This window comes from Sphaerodactylus townsendi, linkage group LG13 (assembly GCF_021028975.2).
Source record: "Sphaerodactylus townsendi isolate TG3544 linkage group LG13, MPM_Stown_v2.3, whole genome shotgun sequence".
NCBI lineage: Eukaryota > Metazoa > Chordata > Lepidosauria > Squamata > Sphaerodactylidae > Sphaerodactylus > Sphaerodactylus townsendi.
In genome coordinates this window covers 57,114,459-57,138,799 of record NC_059437.1, presented here as the reverse complement: position 1 = coordinate 57,138,799, position 24,341 = coordinate 57,114,459, and the positions used below count along the sequence as shown (strand labels likewise).

At 53.7% G+C, this 24,341-nt stretch overlaps 1 protein-coding gene across 2 annotated transcripts in view; it reads right to left on the bottom strand.

Annotated features, from left to right (window-relative positions):
• Positions 1–1,076: 1,076 nt before the first annotated feature.
• Positions 1,077–24,341, bottom strand: part of SGSM1 (small G protein signaling modulator 1) — a 41,479-nt gene continuing 18,214 nt past the window's right edge. The window contains exons 8-24 of one of the 2 annotated variants that reach the window (XM_048514884.1): positions 23,086–23,210; positions 20,855–20,922; positions 20,431–20,594; positions 19,520–19,649; positions 14,203–14,341; positions 12,678–12,742; positions 11,232–11,377; positions 10,752–10,880; positions 10,456–10,638; positions 9,070–9,141; positions 7,585–8,163; positions 7,222–7,346; positions 6,787–6,869; positions 6,228–6,337; positions 5,582–5,678; positions 4,756–4,923; positions 1,077–3,015 (exon numbers count right to left, since the gene is read on the bottom strand). In XM_048514884.1, coding sequence (XP_048370841.1) covers positions 2,927–3,015; positions 4,756–4,923; positions 5,582–5,678; positions 6,228–6,337; positions 6,787–6,869; positions 7,222–7,346; positions 7,585–8,163; positions 9,070–9,141; positions 10,456–10,638; positions 10,752–10,880; positions 11,232–11,377; positions 12,678–12,742; positions 14,203–14,341; positions 19,520–19,649; positions 20,431–20,594; positions 20,855–20,922; positions 23,086–23,210 — 2,472 coding nt within the window. In that variant the 3' untranslated portion in view covers positions 1,077–2,926. The remainder of the gene's footprint in view (positions 3,016–4,755; positions 4,924–5,581; positions 5,679–6,227; positions 6,338–6,786; positions 6,870–7,221; positions 7,347–7,584; positions 8,164–9,069; positions 9,142–10,455; positions 10,639–10,751; positions 10,881–11,231; positions 11,378–12,677; positions 12,743–14,202; positions 14,342–19,519; positions 19,650–20,430; positions 20,595–20,854; positions 20,923–23,085; positions 23,211–24,341) is intronic. The other variant, XM_048514885.1, reaches the window with a different exon arrangement.

The window sequence follows — 24,341 nt, the reverse complement described above, 5'->3', positions numbered from 1 at the left end:
GGGCTGCATGTATTAAGCCTCTCTGTAGGGATATTCCTCCCTCTGTGCATAAGCTTCTCCCACTTCCACTCAGCCTGCCCCACCACCCCACCACTCCACTCACTCACCTCACTGAATTTCCTACCTCCACTCACCTACCCCACCTGCCACTCACTCACTCACTCACTCACTCAGTTGTCTCTCGCTTACTTTGACAGCCATGCCCTTTCCTCAAGTTCATCAATAAAATCCAAATGTAGACAGCCGCTCTCACTACGTGGATTGATTCAAGAACTCTACGCTCGTTAACACACACACCCCTCCCCAATCATTTCAAGGGTGCTGCTCCTGATTTGCAGTTTGGCAAGAATGGGCCCCACCTCGTCAGAAAAGTCTGGCTGGTTTCCATGCTCGGACATCTTGAAAGCTACAAGGTCTACATTTTTGGAAGAAGTTGCTAGCTGAGGCTTGTGCTTTTAAGAAAGATATGCGGATTTGTTAGCATCACAAGTTTGAAAGCCCAGAGTGGCTGAAATGTACACACAAATGAGCGCGCACACAAACACACGTTCCCTGCTCCATTCTTCACACACGCACCTCGTCCTGAAAATTCTGTTTTGCCCCCCAAACCTCAACAGTCCCTTCTGGAGAACTGTCAGGAGGCAGGGTTGCTCCGAAGCAGGCGGACAGTGGAGTTTGTGTAGGAGACCCCCGTCCAGGGCACGGCCAGAGTGAAAGCCCCACGGGAGGAGGGTCCAGTCGGCCTTGTGCTGTTGCCTCCAGCTGAGCCCAGGGAGTCCATCTGCCTGGAAGAGTGGCCTGAGTCGGTGTGGCTCATGGTCCCACCAAGAGAGGCTGAAGGAGCTGGTGGCGGCTTGAAGCTTGAGGTGGCAAAAGCCCAAAGCCACTCCGGCCTGCCCCCTCTGCTCTCGAAGGAAGAGGCTACAAAGTACCGGCATGGCCCAAAGAACCCCCAAGGGAGATCTCCTTTGGGCCCCTGTGAGCTTTCACTGGTGTGGGAAAGCACAGTACACATTTTCTGGAATATATCAAACAAGAAAAGCTTTGCCTGGAGGAGACTTGTAGCCGTCCTCACAGAACAAAAGTTCCTACTGTTTTGTGGAAGGGAGCCATGCAGGGTACAGAGGAGCAGCTATGAATTCAACCTTTTGCCAAGCAGATGGGTGGGGCCATCTGAAGAGCATGGCAAAACCAGGAAGCCCCCCCCCCCAGCTCAGGTACACAAGCAGTGCAAATCTCAGAGAAGGGAGGGACCCATTGAGGGTCCTTCATCTGGTAAGTGGGCAGTGCTCAATCGTGGCCTCCCCAGAGAAGTAGAAGATGTGGAGGGGAGCTGGCACAGGGTCAGCATGGGGGGAGATGAACAAAGATTTTGGAGCACAGGATTTTTTAAAAAAACCCCAAACCCCCACTAAGCCTGTGGGAAATCAGGGAGCCACGGCTGAGCACTTTCTGGCTACCCGTGGCTCAACCACGCTCCAGCTTAGCTACAATGGGAAAATGTCAGGATTTTTATCACTTCTCTTTCTCACACTCTTTAAGGGGGAAAAACCTGAGTTTTAAAAACAATTCAAACCTTTGCCCTCGTGGCATTGCTGAGGGCCTCTGACATGACAGCGCAGCCAGCTTACTGATTCATGAGGGTCAGGTTGAGATCAAGTTGGGGGCAGGCTGTGGGAGGCACCCCTCACATTCCCCTGGAGGCCACGGCAGGACCACAGTGTCAACCACGAGGGCCCAGGGCAAAGGCAGGTGCAGGGGGACAGCTCCAAGCAGACCCTCAGCCCAGGAGCACAGAGCTGGCTGCTCACCCCCGAAACTGCTCCTCCAGCTGAGCCCCCAACATGGCTGCCTTGGGGGTCTCTGTGTGGTGAGAGCAGAAGCCCCGCAGAGGCTCAGCTCAGTCCCAGCCTCCGGTGGCTTCAGAGGGGGGCAGCTTCACCTCCTCCATGGCCCATCCTTGCACAGTGCCGCAGAGGGTCCAGACAGCCCCAGGAGGGGATGCGTGCGACTGCCTTGCTTGAGGAGAAGAAGTCCTGGAAAGAGTCCAGCTTGCCCTCTGAAAGCCACGGAGAAGTCCAGGCCAGAAGTTCCAGAACAGAGAGAGCAGGAGACACAAAGGTCTTCTTCAGAGGCCTCCACCTGGCTTCTGAACTTCTGTCCAGGGCAGCTGGCTCCAGAATCTGGGCTTGGGTGTCTAAAAGCAGGCAGGGAGGAGGCGTCAGAGCAGCCCCACAGAGCAGGGTTGGACAGGCTGCCTGGACCTCACCTGTCGGGATGGGGGTGGACCATGCAGGGGGGGCATCGGGAGGGAAGCGGAGCTCTGTGCCCCTCCCAGATAAAGGAGGCCTTGAAAAGGCTTTGCCATTCTCTTCCGGCCCTCCTAGAGTGTGATCCTGCACCCAGAGGAGGCCACAGCCAGGGTGCCCCAGAGGCAGGGCCGGTGTCTGTGGGATTGCAAGGGGCTTCTCCTGAAAATACCCTCTGAAGATCACGGGGACGGGGGGGGGGGGGAGAGAAGGGCCAGCTTTGCCTGCCTGCCTACTCCCGGCTCCCACACACAAGAAGCAGCAATTCCATCCATCCAACCAGACAGTCACGCCACAAGGGGGGTTTCAGCCCCGGCCTGAAAGCAAGACTTCTGCCATAACAGATTCCACCCCACTTGGAAAAGAAGGGAGATGGAGAATGAGAGTTCTTTGGTTAATTGCCACCACAAACAGAACCGGTGAGTGGTGGCCAGAAACACTGGCCACAAGAATCAGTCCGTGGCCGGGCGCCCTCCTCTTGGGCTCACATGAGGCAAACTGTGGCCACGTGCAAGGGAAGGGGGCGTGTCTCTGTGTCTTACACACACTCCACCGCGGCTGCGCTTGCCTCCAGGGATGACGTGTGGTGGTCTCCTTCTTCACTCCGTCCTGCTGGGTCACTTGTTCTCGATCAGGGTCTGGACTTTGTACACAAGGTTGCGGGCCAGTCTGAGGATCTGCTTGGTATTGTGACGCTCGGCCATTTCTGCAGGAGGGAAAGAGGAAGAACAGGAGGAATTGAGCCAACCCAACAGAGGAAGAGGGGAGATTCCAGTTGACACAACCCCTGCCTTGACCCCTCCTTATGCTGGACTGCATCCCATAATTGAGGAAGAGCAGGGGAGAGGGAGAGAGAGAGAGAGAGAGAGAGAGAGAGAGAGACAGGTGGGGGGGCAGACTTCTAGGTCAGGTCCTAGAGGAGAGTTCATGAGCTGGCCCAGCCGCCCAGTCTGTAACTGGCAAATGAGCTGCCCAGACTCAGACAGATAGACATTCAGGGCCAGAAAAAGGGCTCTAGTCGGCTGCCTTTTCTGCTGAGACGGTGGCTGCAGAACCATCCTCTGGTCGTCCCCGGAGGTGTTCCTGCAGAGCCGCAGGGAGGCAGAGGGAGAGAGAGGCTTTGCCTGGGAGGCTTGTGGCCAAGGTGAGACTTTGGTAGCCACTGCTACTAGCACAGCCAGAGAGGAACATCACACCTCCAGCCCCCAGGTGGTGGAATCTGGAGTGAAATCTGTTTTACGCCTTCTCTGTTGGCCCCCCAGCACCAGTGATGGCAGAAAAGTTTTATCTCTGCTTCGGTTGTTTCAGGGCAATGGGCCAAAGCTCAGTGTTGGAGCATCGGCTTTGCCTGCAGGTCCAACCCTCAACATCTCCAGGAAAAAAGAGTAGAGGGCTGGGACAGACTCCACCAGCCAGGGAAGGCAAGACGAGGCAGGTCTGACTTAATCAGGTTTGGGTGCAGCCTCACGAGTCTTCCCAAGAGCAGCTCAGTTTTCTGATGCCGTCAATTGTATTTTGCCACCTTGGGGATTTTATTTATTTAATTTATTTATTTATTCAACTTATAAGCCGCCTCATCCCCGAAGGGCTCGAGGAGGCTCACAACACGGCTGTTATTCAAACAGCAATCACACAATATAAAACTTAACCTATTAACCAATTAAAATTTAAGCAGCAAATATAAATTAAACAACAAAGGTTGTTTGGCAGTTAATTAAAATCGGCGCCCGGTCTAGAGGCCAAAAAGAGAGGGAGGGAGGGAGCGGAAGGGCCTGTGATGGTATCAGAGAATCAGGCCCAACCGAGATGGAAAAGGATGGACACCGGCAGACTCAGCTGCCATTGCAGCTTCAGTGGGGGGCAGTAGAACCGCGGCCAGCCCCCCCAAAGGCCCGGTGGAACAGCTCTGTCTTACAGGCCCTGAAGAACTCACCAAGGTCCCGCAGGGCCCGGATAGTTGGAGGTAGAGCATTCCACCAGGCAGGGGGCAGAGCCGTAAAAGCCCTAGCCCGAGTCGAGGCCAGCCGCATCATCGTGGGGCCGGGGGTCACCAGCAGTTCTGCCACCGCCGAACGCAGTGGTCTATGAGGGACGTAAGGGGTGATGCAGTCCCGTAGGTATGAGGGCCCCATGCCGCGTAAGGCCTTAAAGGTCAGTACCAGCACCTTGAAAACGATCCGGAACTCCACTGGGAGCCAGTGCAGACGGTATAGCACAGGGGTGATATGATCTGAATAATCACCACCTGTCAAAAGCCGGGCCATTTTGTGGAATGGACGGGCAGAACGTAAACAAACAGGGTGGGCCCACCCACCACAAGCGCTCTCTTGGAATGCCACAAGAGGACCCGCTCAGGTAATGCCACAAGAGGTCCTGGGCCAGAGCTCCCAGGCGGCACGATGCGCCTCCGCATCCCAGGTCCAGCCTGGCCAGCCACAATCCATACCGTTGAAGAACTTGATGATGTCTGTGAAGTCCATGTTGTTCTCAAGGATGATGTCCCGGTAGACTTCCACCAAGGCGAGCGCGATGAAGAGGACGTAGTGCGAGGAGGAGATGTGAGCAGCGGCCCAGATTGTCTCCCAGACGGAGAAGACGTCGTCATAAACAAGTTCTGTGGAGGAGATACAGCTGAAGGGCAGCCACAAGAACAGGCCCAAGGAACTCACCAAGGAACTCACTCTCCTCGCCAGAGCCCCGAAACCCTCCAGAGCAAACAGCTCCTTCTTTCCATCTGCAAAGGCCGGGGGACAAACTGGGGCCAGCACTAATGGCTGAGAAGAAGAAAACGGGGGCAGCCCGGGGCAGCCACCCAGCCTCAAGGGCAGAGGGAGGCCACGCTAAGGCCACGAGAAACCATCCTTTACAAGCATACTGTTACCACAAAGTACCTAGGGCTTGCCCCAGCTGGCCAAACCCCACCTGGCCAAACTCCCCCCGGAAACAGAATGAAAATAGGCTGTTCTCTTAATTGAGGGGAATTGAGCAGTGGGTCAGTGCTGTTTCTGTCCCCCTTAATTTCTACCCAAATGCTCTCAACCTGGCTTGCAGGATTTAAGTCATGGACCTGCTCCCAGCTGCAATAATCTTTTACATACAATGCTACTGCTCCTCCTTTCCTATTTGATCTGTTTCTTTGAAATAGGTTACACCTTTCCATTCTTATGATTCTTTCAGGACAAATGATTCCAGTAGAACCAGATAAAAATGTTATTTGTTTGGAGTCTTGATTACCCCCCCCCCCGCCCCTCCCTGCAGCTGCCCACACCCACCTCGCTTAAAATCCAGGAGGAACCAGCGATAGCAGAAGTAGAAATGGGTGTAGTCACCATTTTGGTGCATCAGCTCAAACAGCTCAGAGTCCAGAATCTGGTCAGAGGGAGGAAAAGCCGTCAGGATCTTGTTTTGGAAAGGAAAGAATATCCTTCCCACCTGGCTTGTGTCCACACACACCACACACACACACACCACTTTCAACCAAGTGCTGCTGCCCTGTGCTTGTGATGGCACAAGGCAAGTCTCAAGGGGAAGTTCCCCTCTTCTCTGGCAGGGTGGAGGTGCTTTTAAGAGTGGCAGGGCAGATGGACGTTCACCCTGCAAAGTCCCCCCCCCCACACACAGAGAGAGAGAGAGAGAGAGAGAGAGAGAGAGAGAGAGAGAGAGAGAGAGAGAGAGAGAGAGAGAGAGAGAGAGAGAGAGAGAGAAAGAAAGAAAGAAAGAAAGAAAGAAAGAAAGAAAGAAAGAAAGAAAGAAAGAAAGAAAGAAAGAAAGAAAGAAAGAAAGAAAGAAAGAAAGAAAGAAAGAAAGAAAGAAAGAAAGAAAGAAAGAAAGAAAACACCTTGCACAAGACTTGTGCATGTTGACTTTCTGGATTTCTCCAAGGCACAAACTTGGCTCCAATGAAAAGGCTGCCCTTACCTGGATGAGGGACCTCATGTTTGCAAAGTGGGTGTCCATGGCTCCCCCATGTGGAAAGTTCTGGTTCATGCGCTTCATGAGCTCCGAGAAGCAGCTGAAGGCCAGGGCCTCTGGGCAGACGGGAGAGAGGGGAGACTCAGGAATGTGGAGGGGACCCGGCGTGGAGCTTTTGTGGGGCCCACACTCCCTGTGCCCCCACAGACACTGGCCCCAGAGAGCACTGATCCCCGTTACGGGCTTGGGCTGTGCAAGAGAAGCTCCTGGGTCTGCCTGTGCTTCTCATGAACTGGTGGCCATGCGCCTTTGTGGGACCATCCTCATCCTTTTTGCGGCAGCAGCAGCAACAGACTGCCCTGGCTGCCCCTCTGGCCTTTCTCATGCCCTGGGCTGCTGCTGCCATACCCGACAGTCATAGGGATAGGCACTGCCCGACAGGAATCCAAGCATCGCCGGAGTGAGAGAGCTCAAGCGAGGTCCCCATGGGCTGAGAAGAGGCCTGTCCCCTGGAAGGGAGCTGGCAATTGAGGGGGGGCGGAGGGAGGACACGCAACACACTCACCTTCATCTAAAATGACCAGCAAAGGAGCCAGAAGGTCACACATCCCCTGGACGTAGCCAATGTCGAGGTGGTGCCAGATGTAGCTGAGGGGAGAAATCGGGGTGAGCTGGGACACGTGCTCTCCCCCCAAAAGAGCCGGCCAGGCTGACAGGCTGAGAGGAGGCAGCGCTTCAGCTTCAACAGCAACAGCAAACTCTGCCCATGCACGCGTGCACTCAGTTCCCTTACACAGAAGATGTCTCTTTGCACACCTGTGCAGCACCAGCCCAGCCATGCCACGTCCAGACAGTTGGGTGCCCCCCTCCCCCCACCCCCACAAGCCTGCTCAGTCCTGGCTGCTGATGCCAAGATGCCCAGACAGCTCCAAAGCCAGAAGCCCGGCAGACTCCCTGGGCCGCTGCCTGTCACCCCGCCCTGGTCCTGAGGAACAGCTACCTGCACATGATGTTGCGCAGTTTCTCCAGGTTGGCTGGCGTGAAGTACCAGTAGTTCCGGTCGCACCTCTGCACGTCCTTATCAATGCGGTGCAAATTCACGGTGTACAGGTCAAGGAGCTCCGGCTGGGGACACAAGGGACACACACACACACACACACACACACACACAACCAGTCACTCCTGGCTGGCTTAGCGTAAAGCTGCCATGCACACAAAGAGTGTCTTCGCCTAAAGTTCCTCCCCTGCCTAAAAGGGCGAAGGGCCCTGTGGACTCCTCTGCTTGGGAGGTGTGGCCAAGCTTGAAGCCTCCTCCCACCACCAGCCCCCCCTCCCCGCCACACACACACACAGAGGTACTCACAGAATACGTGACCCCTGATGAGGAGACCGGAGACACTTCCACAGCAGTCAAGTCCGTGACGGCCAGGGAATGTGAATCCATCTGAGGGAACAGGCTCTCCATTTCTGGCTCCTCCGAGAGGTCTTCTTCACTTCCCGTCGAGTTCTGCTGTTCGGCGCTGAGAACCCAGCCCTCCGGCCTGTCCGCCTCCCCTTCCTTGCCCGCTGGGACAAGCTCCTCTAAGGTCCTCTTGGCGGAGGAGTCTCCATCCAGGATGTCCAGGCATGGCAGGCCTTCCCCCATCAGGCCCCCGTCCAGCAGGCCCTCGTCCCTGGGGGTGGCAGCTCCCTGGATCTCCCCCCTGCTCGCCCCAGCCGGATGGGTCCCGGCAGGCCTGCCAGCCTCCGTCACGCTGTCCTCAGTGCTGAAGCTGCGCTCTGAATACGCCGAGGTGATGGAGATGTTCTGTGAGGAAGGGTGGCCGGAGTCTGGGGAGCTGGTCCAGTTGGGGACGGCCCCGTTGGACAGCTTGGCTCGCTTGCCCTCCTCGGGCTGGGCCTCTGCTTCAGGCTGCTCCACCTCGTCCACGGATTCAAACACCTGGGCAAAGAAGCAGCAGCCGCCGCTGAAGAAGAGTCCAGCAGAAAGGGGGGCTGGAGGAGTCTGTGGTGGGCCCAAGAGGCCCTCTGTGCTCCAGGACAAGGCCCAGGCACCACAGGGACATGAAGAGCACACCGGGCAAGCAGGGCCCAAAGGGGCTTTCAGGCGATAACGTGGAACAGGCCCACTGGGTGTACAAGAGACGGCTGTTCCTGAGCCATTCCAAAGTGCACCCCGTGGACATGATGGGCCCATCCAAAGGGCTTTATGTTCACCTGCTAGAATTCTATGCTGAGATCTCAAGTTACCAAGCAGGTGGGATCTTGGATCAGAAGGAGATGTGAGGAGGAAGGAATGCAGCCTTCCCACACAGCAAACGGCTTCAGGGAGCCACGCTTTGCCTGGCAGGGAAAATTTACTTGCTGGTCCCAGGGTAGCCATTTCAGGGTAAAAAAACAAGTTGGGGTGGGGTGGGGGTGTAGAGGCTTCTCCCCACAAGCCATAGCCCCCAGATGCCTGGAAACTCCCCAAATGTGTGTGCCGAGTCCACATGTGGGATACGTGGACTTCTGTCAAATGCGAATCAGCCTGAAGTTTGCATTGGGATTTGCTGGACTGTTCTTTGCTCACACTCTTCTCTCATTTTCTAGCCCTACTGCAATGCTCACTGGGTGTCTTATGCTGTTGGGTTGCATAGATGTGTGTGGGTGTATTTACGTACACACACAGAGACACACGGAGAGGGAGTTGGTGTTGCGACCCACCCTCAGCCTTGGTGAGAAAGGGGGCTATAAATATAATAAATTAAAATCTTGTAAGAAGCCTGTCACTCCACTCAAAGCCAGGCTTGTGATCTGGCGGGTGAACCGTCCCCTCCCTTGTAGCCCAGGTGTTGTTGTGCCTTACCTGTGTGCTGCCACTGGAGTCGCTCTGCAGGTGGGCCAGGTTCTGTCGACCGGAACTGCCACTCTGGGAAGACTGCAGCAAGGAAGAGGAGGTGGCCGAGCCAGCCCATAAGGACAAGACAAAGGCGGTCAAGAGCGGTTCTCTAGCTCCATTGTTTCTGAATTGCTAAACATGCAGGGTATCCACTTGGAACCTTTACAACTCTGAATAAGCACAGCTTTTAAAAGCAGGGGGGGGTGCGTATAGTAACACAGCAAAAACTTGTTACAGCAAAAACTTTTTAGCATTCCTGTTGACTGCAGACAACCAACCAACCCTTTAACAGAAGGTCACTGATCCTGTCACAGCAGTGGCCACAGGTGCGCTCGAGCAAACCTGGAGAGAGCGACAGCATCAACTTTATATTCTCCAGGCAAAAAAAAGGGTCCCCATCATAGTGGAAGACGGACAACTGTATGCAAAAATAAACTCTTGGATATGTTCTATTTTCAATAAAGCCAACTTCATCACTGTGGAATGCCATTAGGTGTCAGTCTCATGCTTTTCCAGGGTTCATGAACTACAATTCTCATCAGCCCTTGCCAGTATAGCCAATGCTCTTGTTGTGAGGGACTGATGGGAATTGTAGTTCATGAACATCTGGAGGGCCGCGAGTTTGACACCCCTGCTGTACGTGTTTTTATTCGACATTTATTGTGATTCGAAGCTGTCAGGGTTTCCTCTGGACCAATGGCCTTTTGGAAGAAAGAAGAGCTCTCCTTTGTGATGTGCCGACAATGCATTGTGGGGGCTCTGGAATGTGACATTGTGCATTTGGGGGAGTTGGGGAGGAGCACAAAAGTTCTCCAAATGCCCCACGTTGATTATTCTAAAGCAGAGATGCACCATCATAAGATAAATTTTAGAAAGGGTGCACTTGTGGTCTCACTTGCTGATAGGAAGGAAAAGAATCGGGGAGGAGGGCAAGAGGGCCTGCCACACCATAAATCGGGGGGGGGGGGGAGGTTACAGTCGCCTTACTGGTTGTTTTAACTGTGGAACTTGATTTATTGTTTTATGGGTTTTATTGTATTATATTTAATAATGTTGTACACACCGCCCTGAGCCTTCTGGGGAAGGCGGTCTATAAATAAATTAGTAGGTAGGTAGGTAGGTAGGTAGGTAGGTAGGTAGGTAGGTAGGTAGGTAGGTAGGTAGGTAGGTAGGTAGGTAGGTAGGTAGGTAGGTAGGTAGGTAGGTAGGTAGGTAGGTAAATAAATAAATAAATAAATAAATAAATAAATAAATAAATAAATAAATGTTTTGCAGCTCCAGTGGAATGTAAGAGACGGCCACAACACTTCCTCTCCCAGGAATCTACCCCCTGCCCCCGGCAGGGGCACTCACGTCGCTGCTGATGGTGGAGTCACGGTGCATCATGCGCTCCAGGTGGGAATCCAGGCTGGCCCCCGAGTTGCACTTGGCGAGGGCAGCCGTGTGCGACTCCTTCTCCCGCTGCCGGACGATGGCCTCGCAGCCCAGCCACTCTGCCATGGTCTGCGTGTAGCAGGCGTGGGTCTGGTAGTCAATCTGGTGGCCAGCACAGAGCAAGGGTCAAACCGCTGGCCTTTTGGGCTCACGAGAACCACCCCAGCCCACAGAGTCTGGAGCGGCGGAAGCGGAAAGTCCACCCCAGCTCTCACCTCCCTCCTGTCAGCTTCTGACATTCCAAACCGGTAATGCCCCAGGAGGAACGGCCAAACAGATTTCCGGATTTCAGGCTGGACCCCTCCGAAGTAGACCAGGCGTAGCAGCTCCTTCTCCTCGTAGCTCTGGGGGGGGGGGGTGTTGTAAAGACAAGTGCCGATGGTTACCCAAACCCTGAGGCCTCCATGCCTTCCTGTGGGGGGGCGGGTGACTGCTCTCTTCACTCTTTAAAGCCGTAGTGGTGAACCTTTGGCACTCCAGATGTTATGGATTACAATTCCATCAGCCCCTGCCAGCATGGCCAATTGGCCATGCTGGCAGGGGCTGATGGGAATTGTAGTCCATAACATCTGGAGTGCCAAAGGTTCGCCACCACGGCTTTAAAAGCACCCGTCCACTTGCGGTGACATCAGGGAGGGAAATGGGGGAAGGGAGCGTTCACGGGGGACGTGAGGCTGATGAAGGGGCTCTCCTACCGAACTGTCCTGCATGAACTTCTCCCAGATCTCCGCTGACAGACCCAGGCTGGCATCGCAAGGGACGCTGGGAGACTCGATGTGGTGGTTCACCAGCGCCGACAGGTGAGTGCGCACCGTGGAGAGATGGCGGCAGTAGGCCAGCCCTGCGTCGGGGAAAGCAACAAGCAGGAAGAAGCCGGTCTTAAGGAGAAGTTGCGGGGGAAAAGTGTTCTCTGCCAGAGGCCCCAGAGAGCCACTGACAGACAGGAGGTGGCCCCTACAGGAGAAGGCGACCTTTATTGATTGATTTCAGTTATTCAGTCTCCACCTTTCTCCCCAGTGCTGATTCTAAGCTGCGTACCTCAATCTCCTCTCCTCCACTTTATCCTCACAGCAACCCTGTGAGGTAGGTTAGGCTGAGAGCATGTGACTGGCCCAAGGTCACTCAGACAATTTTCATAATACAAATGGGGACTCAAGCCTGGATATCCCAGATCCAGTCTGACACTCTAACCACTATGTAGCACCATCTTTCTTCTCTTCTCTGGCTGTCCAATGAGCCTCCAATGGTGCCAGCCAGCTTCTAACCCCTTGTCTGAGTTTGTTCACCTGTCCTGATGGTCTTTACGGAAGGTTTTGTGCCAGTTAGACACGGGAGCCGTCAGTGCGTTGCTCCCCTGTGCAATTTCTCCCCAGGGGGCCAAGCCGGACAGGGCCTGCGTGCACTGAGCCTACCGCCTCCCAGTCGTTTTTAGGATGAAAGTGTCAGCATGAGGAGAAACAGGGGACAGCTTAGCCCAGAGGTAGGATCAGCAGGTTCTCACAGGTTCCCGAGAGGAGGTTACTAATTATTTGTGTGTGCCGAGAGGGGGTTACTAATGGGTGGTTTTGCCACGTGATTTTTGCCTTAGTTACGCCCCTCCTCTCAGCAGTAGCGCACAGAACTTGAAGCAGTCTAGCGGGAGGTGCACTGCCGTGCGTGGCAGCCTGCGCCTGCGTGCATTCGTTTCCCACCCAAGGACCGGCGCAACAGCTGCGTCCTTGCCACAGCCCCACCCAGGAATGCCCCGCCCAGCAATGCCCAGCCACGCCCCCGCCGTGCCACACCCTGCCCCATTGGCGCTACGCCACAGTTTGAACCACCACCATGGGAACCTGTTCCTAACATTTTTGGATCCCACCACTGGCTTAGCCCCCTCCCCCACAGCCATAATTCTGCTCAGGACTCCCCACCGCAGTGGCTGCTCGGCCTCCACATCTGCTACCAGTGGAAACGCAGCTGGGGGGAGATTCTGCGAGGAAGACTGCCAGCAAAGGACCGGTGTGGCAGCCCCCGCCCCCATCCGCTTCTTGACACAGGCCGGCAGCCTCCGCAGAACCTTCTCATTTTTTAAAAAACGGAGCCTGTCCCAGCATTTCCGGCAGGACTTTGAGGCCCTCGAAAGAGGAGCTGGAGCTACTCACAGCCGTAGAACGCCCGGGAGAGGATCTGGTACTTCATGTTGTCGCACAGGAGCTTGAGCGGAGCTCTGGAAAGACAGGAGAGAAGCCGCTGGAGTCAGCCGGGAAACCTCCAGCCCAGGCAGAGGCCTCGTATGGAAGCACCCCAGAAGGTGCTTGGAGAGAGCCGCCCACCCCTTCCCCTGGCCTTCACGTTTGCTCTTTTCATTCCACGGATACCTGCGGGTCAAACTTTAAATTTTGTATTAACTGCTGTTTTTAAAAAGGGATTTAGTAATTTATTTGTACTGAAATTTAATTGTTAAGTTTTGATTGTGTTTAGTTGTATTATGATTTAATTTTGTTGTACACCACCCAGAGCCCTTCGGGGATAGGGCAGTATACAAAACTAAACAATAAATAAATAAATAAATGAGTGAGTGAGTGAGTGAGTGAGTGAGTGAGTGAGTGAGTGAGTGAGTGAGTGAGTGAGTGAGTGAATGAATGAATGAATGAATGAATGAATAAATAAACAGATTTGCCAGTTTTGCAATAATACACAAGCCCACCACATCTGTTTTTCAGTGAATCAAAATCAGGACCAACCAATGAGCTGCTGACTGCAATTCCTTTCAACTTTTTCTCTCCAGGAAGAAATCAGGCAGGGGTGCCATGCTTGTCACTTTGTTTTTATGTCAGCAGGCCAAGTGCTGGCTGAGTGTGCCGGACTGAACGGGACTTCCCGGGGTGGTCTCTGTTGCTCTGGGCCGCTGCATTTCCACTCTCCCACCTTTGGGGCTCCCACTCCATCCCAAGTCTGCACAGAAACCTGAAATGTGGCCGAGGGCTCTAGGAGATGGTCCGGGCCCCACGCACACACACACGTGCAGGCCCACACACACTCCATGGGGCACCTGCACACCTTCAGTGCTGCTCCATATGAGCGGATGTGCCTTGGAGAAAACACTCTGCATTGCAGGGGAGAGATCCACAGTGGTGGGCAAGCTCTTTTAGGGAAGCTGATCTGCCATGGGTGGTCCACCCATCGATAAACTCCCAAGAAAGGGGCTCCCCAAACCCCGGCTCCAACACTAGTCTCTGCTTCTGCTCACGAGAGGACTCCAACAATCCTGCCAGGTGTTTGGGTCCATGCAGTTCTGTGCACTCAGCATGATTTAGTCTGGTAGCTCCCCTGGCATCTGTGTCTGGAGGCTGCCAGGGTGCCCGGTGCTGCTGGGACGACCCACAACTGCAGCCTCCACGTCAGTGCCACTCACCTGGGCCTGGGACATCTTGGCTTGCCCAGAGCACCAGGGGTCTGGCTGGGAAGCCGCGGTACCTTTCTGTGCCAGGGGACCAGCAGAACCTTCTGAGCCCTTCTGATGGTGATCCAGCCTCTTCCTTAGTCTGAGGCCCCAATGATGGCAGGAACCCCGAGCACGGCCCTCCTCCCAAACTCTGCCGTCAGGGCAGCCTCTTCCCACACCTCCAAGCAGCCCTTGCCCCCACCAGACAGCTGTCCCACCGGCCGGGGGTTCCGTCCCCTCACCTTTCGTGGTTGCAGCCGTTGGAGGGGCCGCTCTCCGTCGAGCCACTCTGGGAGCAGGAGGAGCAGGAGGACGTGTGGGTGCTCGGCTGCCAGATGGAGGGCAGGCTGCTCCCAGGGCCATCGATCAGGTCCTGGGGGGCTGAAAGAGGCAGAACAAGATGGGGGGGGTGGCGGCACTGAAGTCAACATTGACAGGAAGGAGCAGCTTATTCTAAGAGTACAGGAAAGAGCGTGCGGAAAGGCCGGCTGGAAAGATCAAAACATTTCATCACGTGATCAGCATCCAATCACAGTTAGATCTCTGAGGAAAGAGAAGCAAAGAGAGGCCACCCAGAGAAGGGCCCTGTGGCCGAGGGTGGGTGGACCCTCTCAAGGACAGCCTATGGGGGACATTCCCAAAAGATAACCTCTGTCTCCAAGGTAAATGTTGGAACTGCTGGGGAGGAATATGAACCCCAATAAATTTGTCAGGGTCTTTCTCAAGCCCCTCCCTGCCTCCAGGGGAATGGAAAGCATAACCAACGAAGCACTGCTGTTCTCAAGGTTGCTTCTCTAGGGATGAAGGGAATCGCTGGACATAACAGGGGGATTTCAGGCAATAACGTGAAACAGGCCCACTGGAGGTACAAGAGACGGCTGTCCCTGAACCATTCCAAAGTGCCCCCCGTGGCCGTGATGGGCCTGCCCAAAGGGCTTTACGTTCACCTGCTAGAATTCTATGCTGGGATCTCAAGTTGCCAAGCAGGTGGGCTCTTGGATCAGAGGGAGATGTGAGGAGGAAGGAATGCAGCCTTCCCACCCAGCAAACGGCTTCAGGGAGCCACGCTTTGCCTGGCAGGGAAGATTTACATGCTGGTCCCAGGGGCCATTTCAGGGTAAAAAAAAAGTTGGGGCGGGGGGGAGTGAGGCTTCTTCCCACAAGCCATAGCCCCCAGATGCCTGGAAACTCCCCAAATGTGTGTGCCGAGTCCACTTGTGGGATACGTGGACTTCTGTCAAATGCTGATAGATCTAGGCTTTGGTGGGGGTGGGCTAGTGGGTAAAGCACCTACAGGGGCCCCATTTTACCTGCACAAGCCAAGGCGTGCAAATTCTCTCTCTGACGGTGACCTTCTCTGGTGCCCCAGAAAAGCAGCCCTGCTGGGAGGTGGGGGGAGGTCCATCGCTACCAAGTTGTAGGGCAAGTGAGGTCCTTCAGTTCACAGTAAGAACCGGTTTCATCCCCTTCCTTGTTCAAGGAAGAAAGGTGTTGGACTAACTTCAGAGGTTGGTCACCAGTCCCTGGGACTCCATCTCTCAAGGCAAATTCTTTGAGAGCTTGTTGAGAACGTGGGCGGGGGGGCAACGGGGGAGAGGATCTGGGGGCGAAGGAAACTTGGCTGTCTGCCTGAGTCATTTTGCTTTGGTTTGGCAGACGATGCCTAGGATTTTGCTGCTTCAGCAGCTGCTAGAAACCCCTCTAGGCATCTTTAATCACACATCTTTTGAAATCACAGCAACTCCTCTCTTGCAGCAACAGAGCAGGTATCAAAGTTTTCTTGCACAATTATCTGAAAAAGCAAGTGATTAAAGATTGCAAGAGAGGCTTTTCATCCTCTGTTCCATGAAGGACTGGCGTATTCCCACCATCCCATCTGTACATGGGATGGTAAAAGGGGCTTGGACAGATTTATGGAGGAGAAGTCGATTTATGGCTACCAATCTTGATCCTCTTTGAGATTGCAAATGCCTTAGCAGACCAGGTGCTCAGGAGCAGCAGCAGCAGCAGCAGGCCATTGCTTTCACCTCCTGCATGTGAGCTCCCAAAGGCACCTGGTGGGCCACTGCGAGTAGCAGAGAGCTGGACTAGATGGACTCTGGTCTGATCCAGCTGGCTTGTTCTTATGTTCTTATGTACATTTGTCCCGCCATGCTTGTGCTTCTGTCTCTCTCGGTTTCCTTTAAATGAGGCAAAACAAATCCTTGGTAGCTCTCAGCAGCCACGGCCGAGCCTTCAAAAAAGTTAATTTTCAGCAAATCCTGGGTGCTGAAAAATAAAATCTAGGCTGATTTCCCTGCCTGGTGGTTTGCTGTGGCAACCATCTAAAGAGCAAGTTCTCTACTGCTCTGGGGAGATCTGCACAGACTCGCAGTTTGGAGGTAGTCCGAGGAGCAGGGGCAAAGAATGATTTCCCTGGAATGATTTCACCCGATCGAAAGAATTTCAATAACATTCATATATCAATCCCAAGAGCCCCGAACTATAAAATCTTGTCAGGAGAGGCAAGGAGAGCTTCTGGGCGAGGGAGCCCACGTGGCAGTTTGCAGAAGGGAGAAGAGCAGGAGAGCCGCTCTGCGCGGGAAAGAAGAGCCGTTGCAGATGGTGGCATTTGCGGAAACCCCACAGCAGCACGCACCAGTGGAGGGGTTTACAGGGCAGAGTCGCACCTTCCTAAGCCCACTTACTTCGAAGGACAGAGAAGGGGATAACTCTGCTTAGGACTGTGCTGTTCACAGACCAACCGTTTGGGTTATACCCAGTGGTGGGATTCAAATAATTTAACAACCGGTTCCGGTGGTGGGATTCAAATAATTTAACAACTGGTTGTTTACAAGCACTTCTGCCGAAGTGGTGCGAACCAGCTGAATCCCACCACTGGTTATACCCCAGAAGAGGGTGGGGGGGCACACAGGTCTTCTTCCAAAGAAGCAAGCGGAGGCTGCAAACTAAATCCTGCAGCAGAGTCCTGCAGTTCACATTTTGTCACTACTGGAGCTGCTATCCAAGCCCAGCATTTACGTAGCACTTCTGAGAGGACTCCAAGAATTTTGTACGGGGCACCTCTGCAGTTTTTGTGACAGACTTATAGGGTAGGCCAGTGTTCTTGTTCTCCTGTTGCCACCACAGGAACTCTGGCTATGAGCAGAGGGGGTTCCCTCATTCTTGGCCAAAAGGCAAGCCCTGTGGGTCACGGGAAATGCCAGCCCTTCCCCACTCCCAGAAAAGGGGGCTTCATCATTTGAATGATGAGTGGGAGGGGTAAGTGGATTTGGAGCCTCTCCTCCTCCAGGGATATTTCCATCATGCCACAGATGGAAGGAGGGCTGGCTACAAGGCACGAGGTGGGCAAGCCGTGGTCCCATCTGGGCCTCCATCTTGAGGCCTCCGAGTGGGATGCGGCTCCCCCCATCCTCTGCACCCCCTCTCCACCTCTCTGCCCTACTCAAAGGCCCTCAGTGCCAGTTTAGCAAGTCTTGGGGATTTTGGCCCACTAGTAATGTGGTCATCAGATAGGTCGATGCTCCCAAAAAGTTGGAATGCAAATTGAGGGCTTGGTGACAGGTTTCTATAGGTCAGATGTGGGTGGGGGTCTGGGCTGTCACTTGCTCCACTCTGTTGTAGCCCCTCCAAAAAACCCTCCCCCTTTTCCTGCCTCCAAGGAACCCCAGGAAATCTCCAGAGAATAAGTTGCTGTGGGGGAATCCCGGGGTCCTTGACCAGATCCGCAAATGCCAACATGAGCCAAGCCACCCAGCCAGAAAATGACCCCGACGTCTTGGCAGCGGCAGCATTACAGGGATGGCAGCTGGGCCCAGATGTGGCAGGGAAAGATGGGGGCCCTTCCGGGAAGCTCAGGGACCGTCTGGGCATCACCAGAACTTTGCCGGCAGTCAGAGTCGTCCAGGTCTTCTTGCCCCCAGGAGCAGCAATGGTGGTGGCAGGGAGGGGGAGGCACAAGGGGCCCTTCACCACCACTGCACATGCGGGAAAGAGAGAGGCAATGGTGACACTGGGCCTGCACTGCCGGAGACCCCCTCCGAAGGCTCAGCCAGCAAGGGAGAACACCACAAGTGGGCCCACCAGGAAAGGACCCCAAAGACACAGGCAGAGCCGCAGGTTAGACTGCAGGGACTCAGACAAGACATGGTCCGTCATCATCCTCTGTTGCCCACACCGCTCCTTCCTTTCCACCAAGGAAATGAAGACCAGCAGCTGCCTGGGTGGAGACCTGCTCTTGCTTATGTCACGCAATAAACCACCACGGAGTGAAAAAAACAGTCCACCTGAGGGCAGCGCCACGCATGCTCCAGTTTGCACCTCTGCTTGCGTAGCCTCCCTTTCTCACATGTGTGTGAAAGCCAGAGATCTAGCAAGGGTTATTTTTTTCCCATCAGCACTCTGGGGACATTGGTTACCCTGCCTCTGTTTCTCCCACCCGCAGGCCATCTCTCTGTAGCTCTCACCATCTCTGGCAAAACCAGGTGTCAATAGAACCAGCACACACAGAGCAGGGCCAAATATCAAGGGACTAGAACAGTGATGGCGAACCTTTTTGAGACCGAGTGCCCAAACTGCAACCCAAAACCCACTTATTTATCGCAAAGCGCCAACACGGCAATTTAACCTGAATACTGAGGTTTTAGTTAAGAAAAAATGGTTGGCTCTAAGGCGTGCGTTACTCGGGAATAAGCTTGGTGGTAGTCGGTGGCTTTGCTTTGAAGCAACCATGCAACTCTTCAAACGGGTGAATCACGACCCTAGGAGGGTTTACTCAGAAGCAAGCCACATTGCCAGCAACCAAGCTTACTCCCAGGTAAAGGAGTTCTTTAGTTCTTTGCATGAAAATCAGTGGGGTTTAACAGTGCTTAACAGGGTTACCTATACTGCTTCCCCAAAACTAGGTCTTAGGTTTAATGCTAATAATTGAGCCCAGCCTAGATGGGGGGGGGGGATTTTCCCCCAACATGATGAACCCTGTTTGTGCATGCCCACAGATAGGGCTCTGAGTGCCACCTCTGGCACCCGTGCCATAGGTTCGCCATCACTGGACTAGAAGAGCCCAACCAAAAACCAAACATCCCCAAAACAAACCGCCAGAGGGCAGCACCAGCAAGGCCGTTGCGTGTTGTGACCTGGCAGGAGCACAGAGGCAGGCCTCACAGTAGCTCAACTGTCATTCATCAGATAAGTTTCTAGTGCTCAGGGCTCCCTGCTGAATAAGACAGCCACAACCTAAAGATGGAGCTTCCGTGCCCTGCAAATCTTCCCAGGTTTCAAAAACCCAAATAAAGCAAGCATACTAGTTACATTTGCAAAATATACTAAATATAACATTACATTTGCAAAATATACGATGTCTATTTAACATTTCTACATCACTAGTACAAGGCAAATGATTCCGCTTTGCTTGGTGTGGAAGTTTAGCTTTTTAATTCGTGTTGCACACAGCCTGGAATGTCCACCGACCATCTCCAGGGTGTGGTAGAGTCAGAAGCGCCCAGGCTGAAATCAGCCCAAGGAGAATCAGGTCAGTTTTTCTGGAGGAGGCAAACTCACCAAACTCTGACTGCATTCCAGGGTAGAGGATTCGGAAAACGTAGTCTGTGGCTTCATCCTCCTCCTTGTCTGACGTGGACTCCGTCGATCCTTGGGGGCTGCGCTTTTTCAACTTTGGAAAGACTTTCCCCTTTAGGATCCAAAAACATCAGGAAGTGAAGAAGAAGAAGAAGAAGAAGAAGAAGAAGAAGAAGAAGAAGAAGAAGAAGAAGAAGAAGAAGAAGAAGAAGAAGAAGAAGAAGAAGAAGAAGAAGAAGAAGAAGAAGAAGAAGAAGAAGAAGAAGAAGAAGAAGAAGAAGAAGAAGAAGAAGAAGAAGAGGAGGAGGAGGAGGAGGAGGAGGAGGAGGAGGAGGAGGAGGAGGAGGCGTTTGGATTGATATCCCCCCTTTCTCTCCTGTAGAAGACTCAAAGGGGCTTACAATCTCCTTGCCCTTCCCCCCTCACAACAAACACACTGTGAGGTGGGTGGGGCTGAGAGAGCTCCAAGAAGCTGTGACTCGCCCAAGGTCACCCAGCTGGCGTGTGTGGGAGTGCCCAGGCTAATCTGAATTCCCCAGATAAGCCTCCACAGCTCAGGCGGCAGAGCTGGGAATCAAACCTGGTTCCTCCAGATTGGACACACAAGCTCTTAACCTCCTACGCCACTGCTGCTCCTACCTGGAGGACTCTGGTGGGCCAGGGGGCAAAGCCCAAGGTCATGTTTCTATAAACATGGCACTGGGGAGCAGCCCCCTCCCACTCAGGCAGGGGCTCCAAAAGCGCCCTGCCCATCAGGACAGGGTCCAGCACCCACCCTTTCCTTGGCCTCATTGATGAATTTCAATAAAAACCCCCAATCTGGATGATACAAGATGCGGCCCAGGAGGGCTCCTTCCCATAATCTTCAGCGTGCACCACTCTGAAAGCCTCACCTTCCCCCTCTGCGACCAGAGGGGTGGATCCAGCTGGCCGTGGGGCAGGAGCCCGTTTTCCAGGCAAGAGAGGAATTGCAGGAGGTGGCCGCCTCTGGGGAAGCGCAGCGGAGGGCGCTGGATCCCGTCTTGGCTCACCAGGACGACGGTCCCCCCGCTGTCTACTATTGGCAAGAGAAGGGAGAGAGGCCAAACAGGGGGAGCAGAGGTGAGAAGAGAATAAGGCCCCCCAGGACAAGCCCTGGCCCAGGGAGCAGAGCAAGCACAAATTCTGCAGCCTGGAGACCAGGCCTGTGGTGCTCGAAGCTGCGAGGGTGTATGTGTGTGGGGAAGGGGGGGTCTACCCAGCCTCTCCCTGCTAGCAACCTGTGCCATGGGGAGATGCAGCTTTCTGACGCCCCCGTGGGTCACCCCGCCCTCTTACCCTGTTGGTGGCAGTGCAGGTAGACAATCTCCTCCAGGCGGATGGTCATGGCGTAGTCCCAGTACACACTGCAAGGGGGGAGAGAAAGCGGCTCAGCACCCGCAACAGCCCCTCTGGGGTGGCCCTTCCGCCTCCTGTGAGCAGGTCAAGAGGGGGGGGAAGAGATGTCCCCCCAGCACTCAGGGCGTCCTTTCTAGGAAGCCATTCAGACCCGTCACCCCCATGGCTCCTGTCCTGAATGAGCTCTGCAGGTTTTCGATACGTTAAAAGGGAAGCCATGTTTTCCGCAACTGTGGCTAGTAGCCACCTAGGAGATCCACTCTGGCTCCTTTTACGCCAGCCATGCTCTGTGACCTCTCCTCTCTTCCTGCGGGGTGTTTAATTGATACATTGATGGATTCTGCCCCCCCCAGCCCCCGTTACATCAAAGTCTTCCTCCTGCGTCACTTCAGGGTGGACTGGGCAGAATGAGGCCCGGCTTTTACACGATCCTTTGGAGAGCTGCTGAAGTCCGAGGCCAAAGGGGCGTGCCGGAGACCGCAAGAGAGTCAACACAGCCCTGCCGTGACCTTGTGGGAAACCTGGCTCTGGCAACGTTCTCCTCAGGTGAGAAAGGGACAGCCAACCACGCCCGGCCCAACAGGGCCCTTTCAAAACAACCATGGGAAAGGCAGGCCAGGACCTCCTCCCCACCAGCCTTGGGGAGAAAAGGGGCCTCCTTTAGAGCGAGAGGCTGCCCAGCCAGCATCCACCACGTCATCAGCCAAGGCAAGTGAGTGCTCTACGTCCCCAGGGCCTCAGGAGAAGAGGGATTGAAAGCCTCGCCAGCTCCCACCAAAGACAAGCAGACACCGTTCCCTTCAACAATTATTTTGGACTTTGAGATGCTGCGTCCCTGTCATACCCACAAGGAATCTTGCCCCACTGAGAAGTCTGAGAATATACAAACTGAGAATATACAAACACAGGAAGCTGCCCTGTGCTGATTCAGACCCTGGGTTCATCAAGGCCAGTATTGTTGAAGGCTTTCACGGCTGAAATCACGAGGGGGTTGTGGGTTTTCCGGGTTGTATGCCGTGTTCCAGTAGCATTTTCTTCTGACATTTTGCCTGCAGATGCAGGAGAAAATGCTACCGGAACATGGCCATACAACCTGGAAAACCCACAACATCCTAAGGCCAGCTTTGTCTACTCTGACTAGCAGAAGCTCCCCAGGGTCTCAGAATGGGGTCTTTCACAACAGCTGTCCTCTGGTCCTTTAAGCTGGAGGCACCGAGGACTAGAACCTGCGACCTTCTGCATGCCAAGCAGAGGACCTACCACTAGGCTCTGAGCCCTCCCTGAAAATAAACTTATGAAGCTGCCATACACCAAATCAAAGTCAGCATCAATCAATCAACCTTTATTATGATCACAAACCAGCAAAACATATATCAGGAGTGCTTTGATTGTGTGTATCTGCATGGCAGGGGGTTGGACTTGATGGCCCTTGGGGTCTCTTCCAAGTCTATGATTCTATGAAGTAAATAAGGTAATAGTACCTAGGTACTAGGAGTTCGATTGGTGCAGATTCTTGGGGTGTTTTTGACTCATTGGTGTACCGTCCCCATACGATTCATGATGTTAAAAGGACCGGGCACTGGGTGATGGGAAAGACCGGCACCTGAGAGTGTGAGGAGCAGCTGCCAGCCTGAGTAGACGATAGGAACTCGTTTCACCTTTGTCCTGACGCTCTCACCCACCAGCAAAGAATGATTTCATTGAGACCTTCTCTTCTTTACAAAAAACTACATCAAGAATGGAGCATGACCAGGGGTCCTCAGAATCCCAGCCGCTGGTACTGTCATAGTGAGACAGAGAAAGAGACTGCAGGGGGGCCCTGTGCCTCTCCCAGGCAGGGGGAAGCCAGGAGGCAAGCGAAATCCTGAGACCCTCCCGTGAAAGAGGAGCCAAAGGCAGGAAGTGCCAGTTTCTCTTTGGAAGGGTGGGCTGAGGGCCGGATGGGATCCCGGTCTGCCTGTTCCCTGGGGCCTCTGGAAAGGAGGAACTCTGGGATACCTCTCTAGACATTGCAGAACATGGCCTCCCTTGTGAGGAACCCAAAGGACACACTCGTGTATCTAAAATGATGCACACACAATGCGGGGCCACCCCTTCCCCTCTAAGGCCGTTGGCTGAGACTCAGGAGGCCCCTGCCCAGCCCTGCTCCTTATCCACAATGCGTGGGTCACCTTTTTTCATAGTCCAGATCTCCGACGGAGCCGTTCATCAGCTGGTTCGGAGTCCACTTCAGTGTCATGATGTCGGCAGTCTGGTGAAGGGACAGGTACCCCGGAATGGCCTCCATGTCATCTCGCTGGGAAGGGAGAGAACGTTGAGGCAGCAGCTGGACGGCAGCTCTGCCAGAGGCAGGCCCATGGGGGACAGGCGTGGGATTCAGCGCCCTGCTCGTTTTTTACCTTACGTATTTTCCAAATCTTATTTTTCTCCCTCTCCCATAACTTGGAGTCACCCACTGATGTTGATGAGCAACAGGACAGAGAAAAGGAAACATGGCTTTACTCAATGAGTAACTAAGCTGAGGGATTATGCAGCCACAAGCACAGAAGGCTTTAAAAGGGAACCAGACAGATCCACAGAGGAAAGGTCCAACAAAGGTTATGAGCCATCCTAACTAAAGGGAACCTCCATATTCAGAGGCAGTCAACCTCTGAAACCCAATTCCAGGAAGCAGAAGCAGGGGAAAGCCAGCCCGCTCCACCTTGTTTGATGACTGAGAAAGGCCTGGCCTGGTGGAACGCTCTCCCTCCAGCTGTCCGGGCCCTGCAGGACTTTGGTGAGAGTTCATTGGGGCCTGCAAGGCCCTGAGCTGTTCCACCCGGACTGCTTTGGAAGGGAATCCAGCGTGATGAGTGCCCCTTTAGGCCCTTTACATCTGGGCTGCTGTCACCTAATGGGACTCGCCGTTCCTCCCTCTTGGGGAGAGGACTTTGGAAATTGAGTTACTGGACGCCATTTATATTAATACTTGCATTTATTATATTAGTATACTCAGTTTTATTGTTCTTATCGCTGCTTTTAAAGGTTTTTAGTTATTTTATGATTGTACCATGTTTATATGCTGTACACCGCCTGGAGCCTCCCGGGGATAGGGCGGTATAAAAGTCTAAAGTATAAATAGATAGATAGATAGATAGATAGATAGATAGATAGATAGATAGATAGATAGATAGATAGATAGATAGATAGATAGATAGATAGATAGATAGATAGATAGATAGATGAATGAATGAATAGATAGATCGTCGATCGATCGATCGTCCCGATCCCGATCGATCCCGTCGATCGATCAGCCTCCATCAATCAAATCGATCGATAGATAGATGATAGATAGATGATAGATAGATAGATAGATAGATAGATAGATAGATAGATAGATAGATAGATAGATAGATAGATAGATAGATAGATAGATAGATAGATAGAT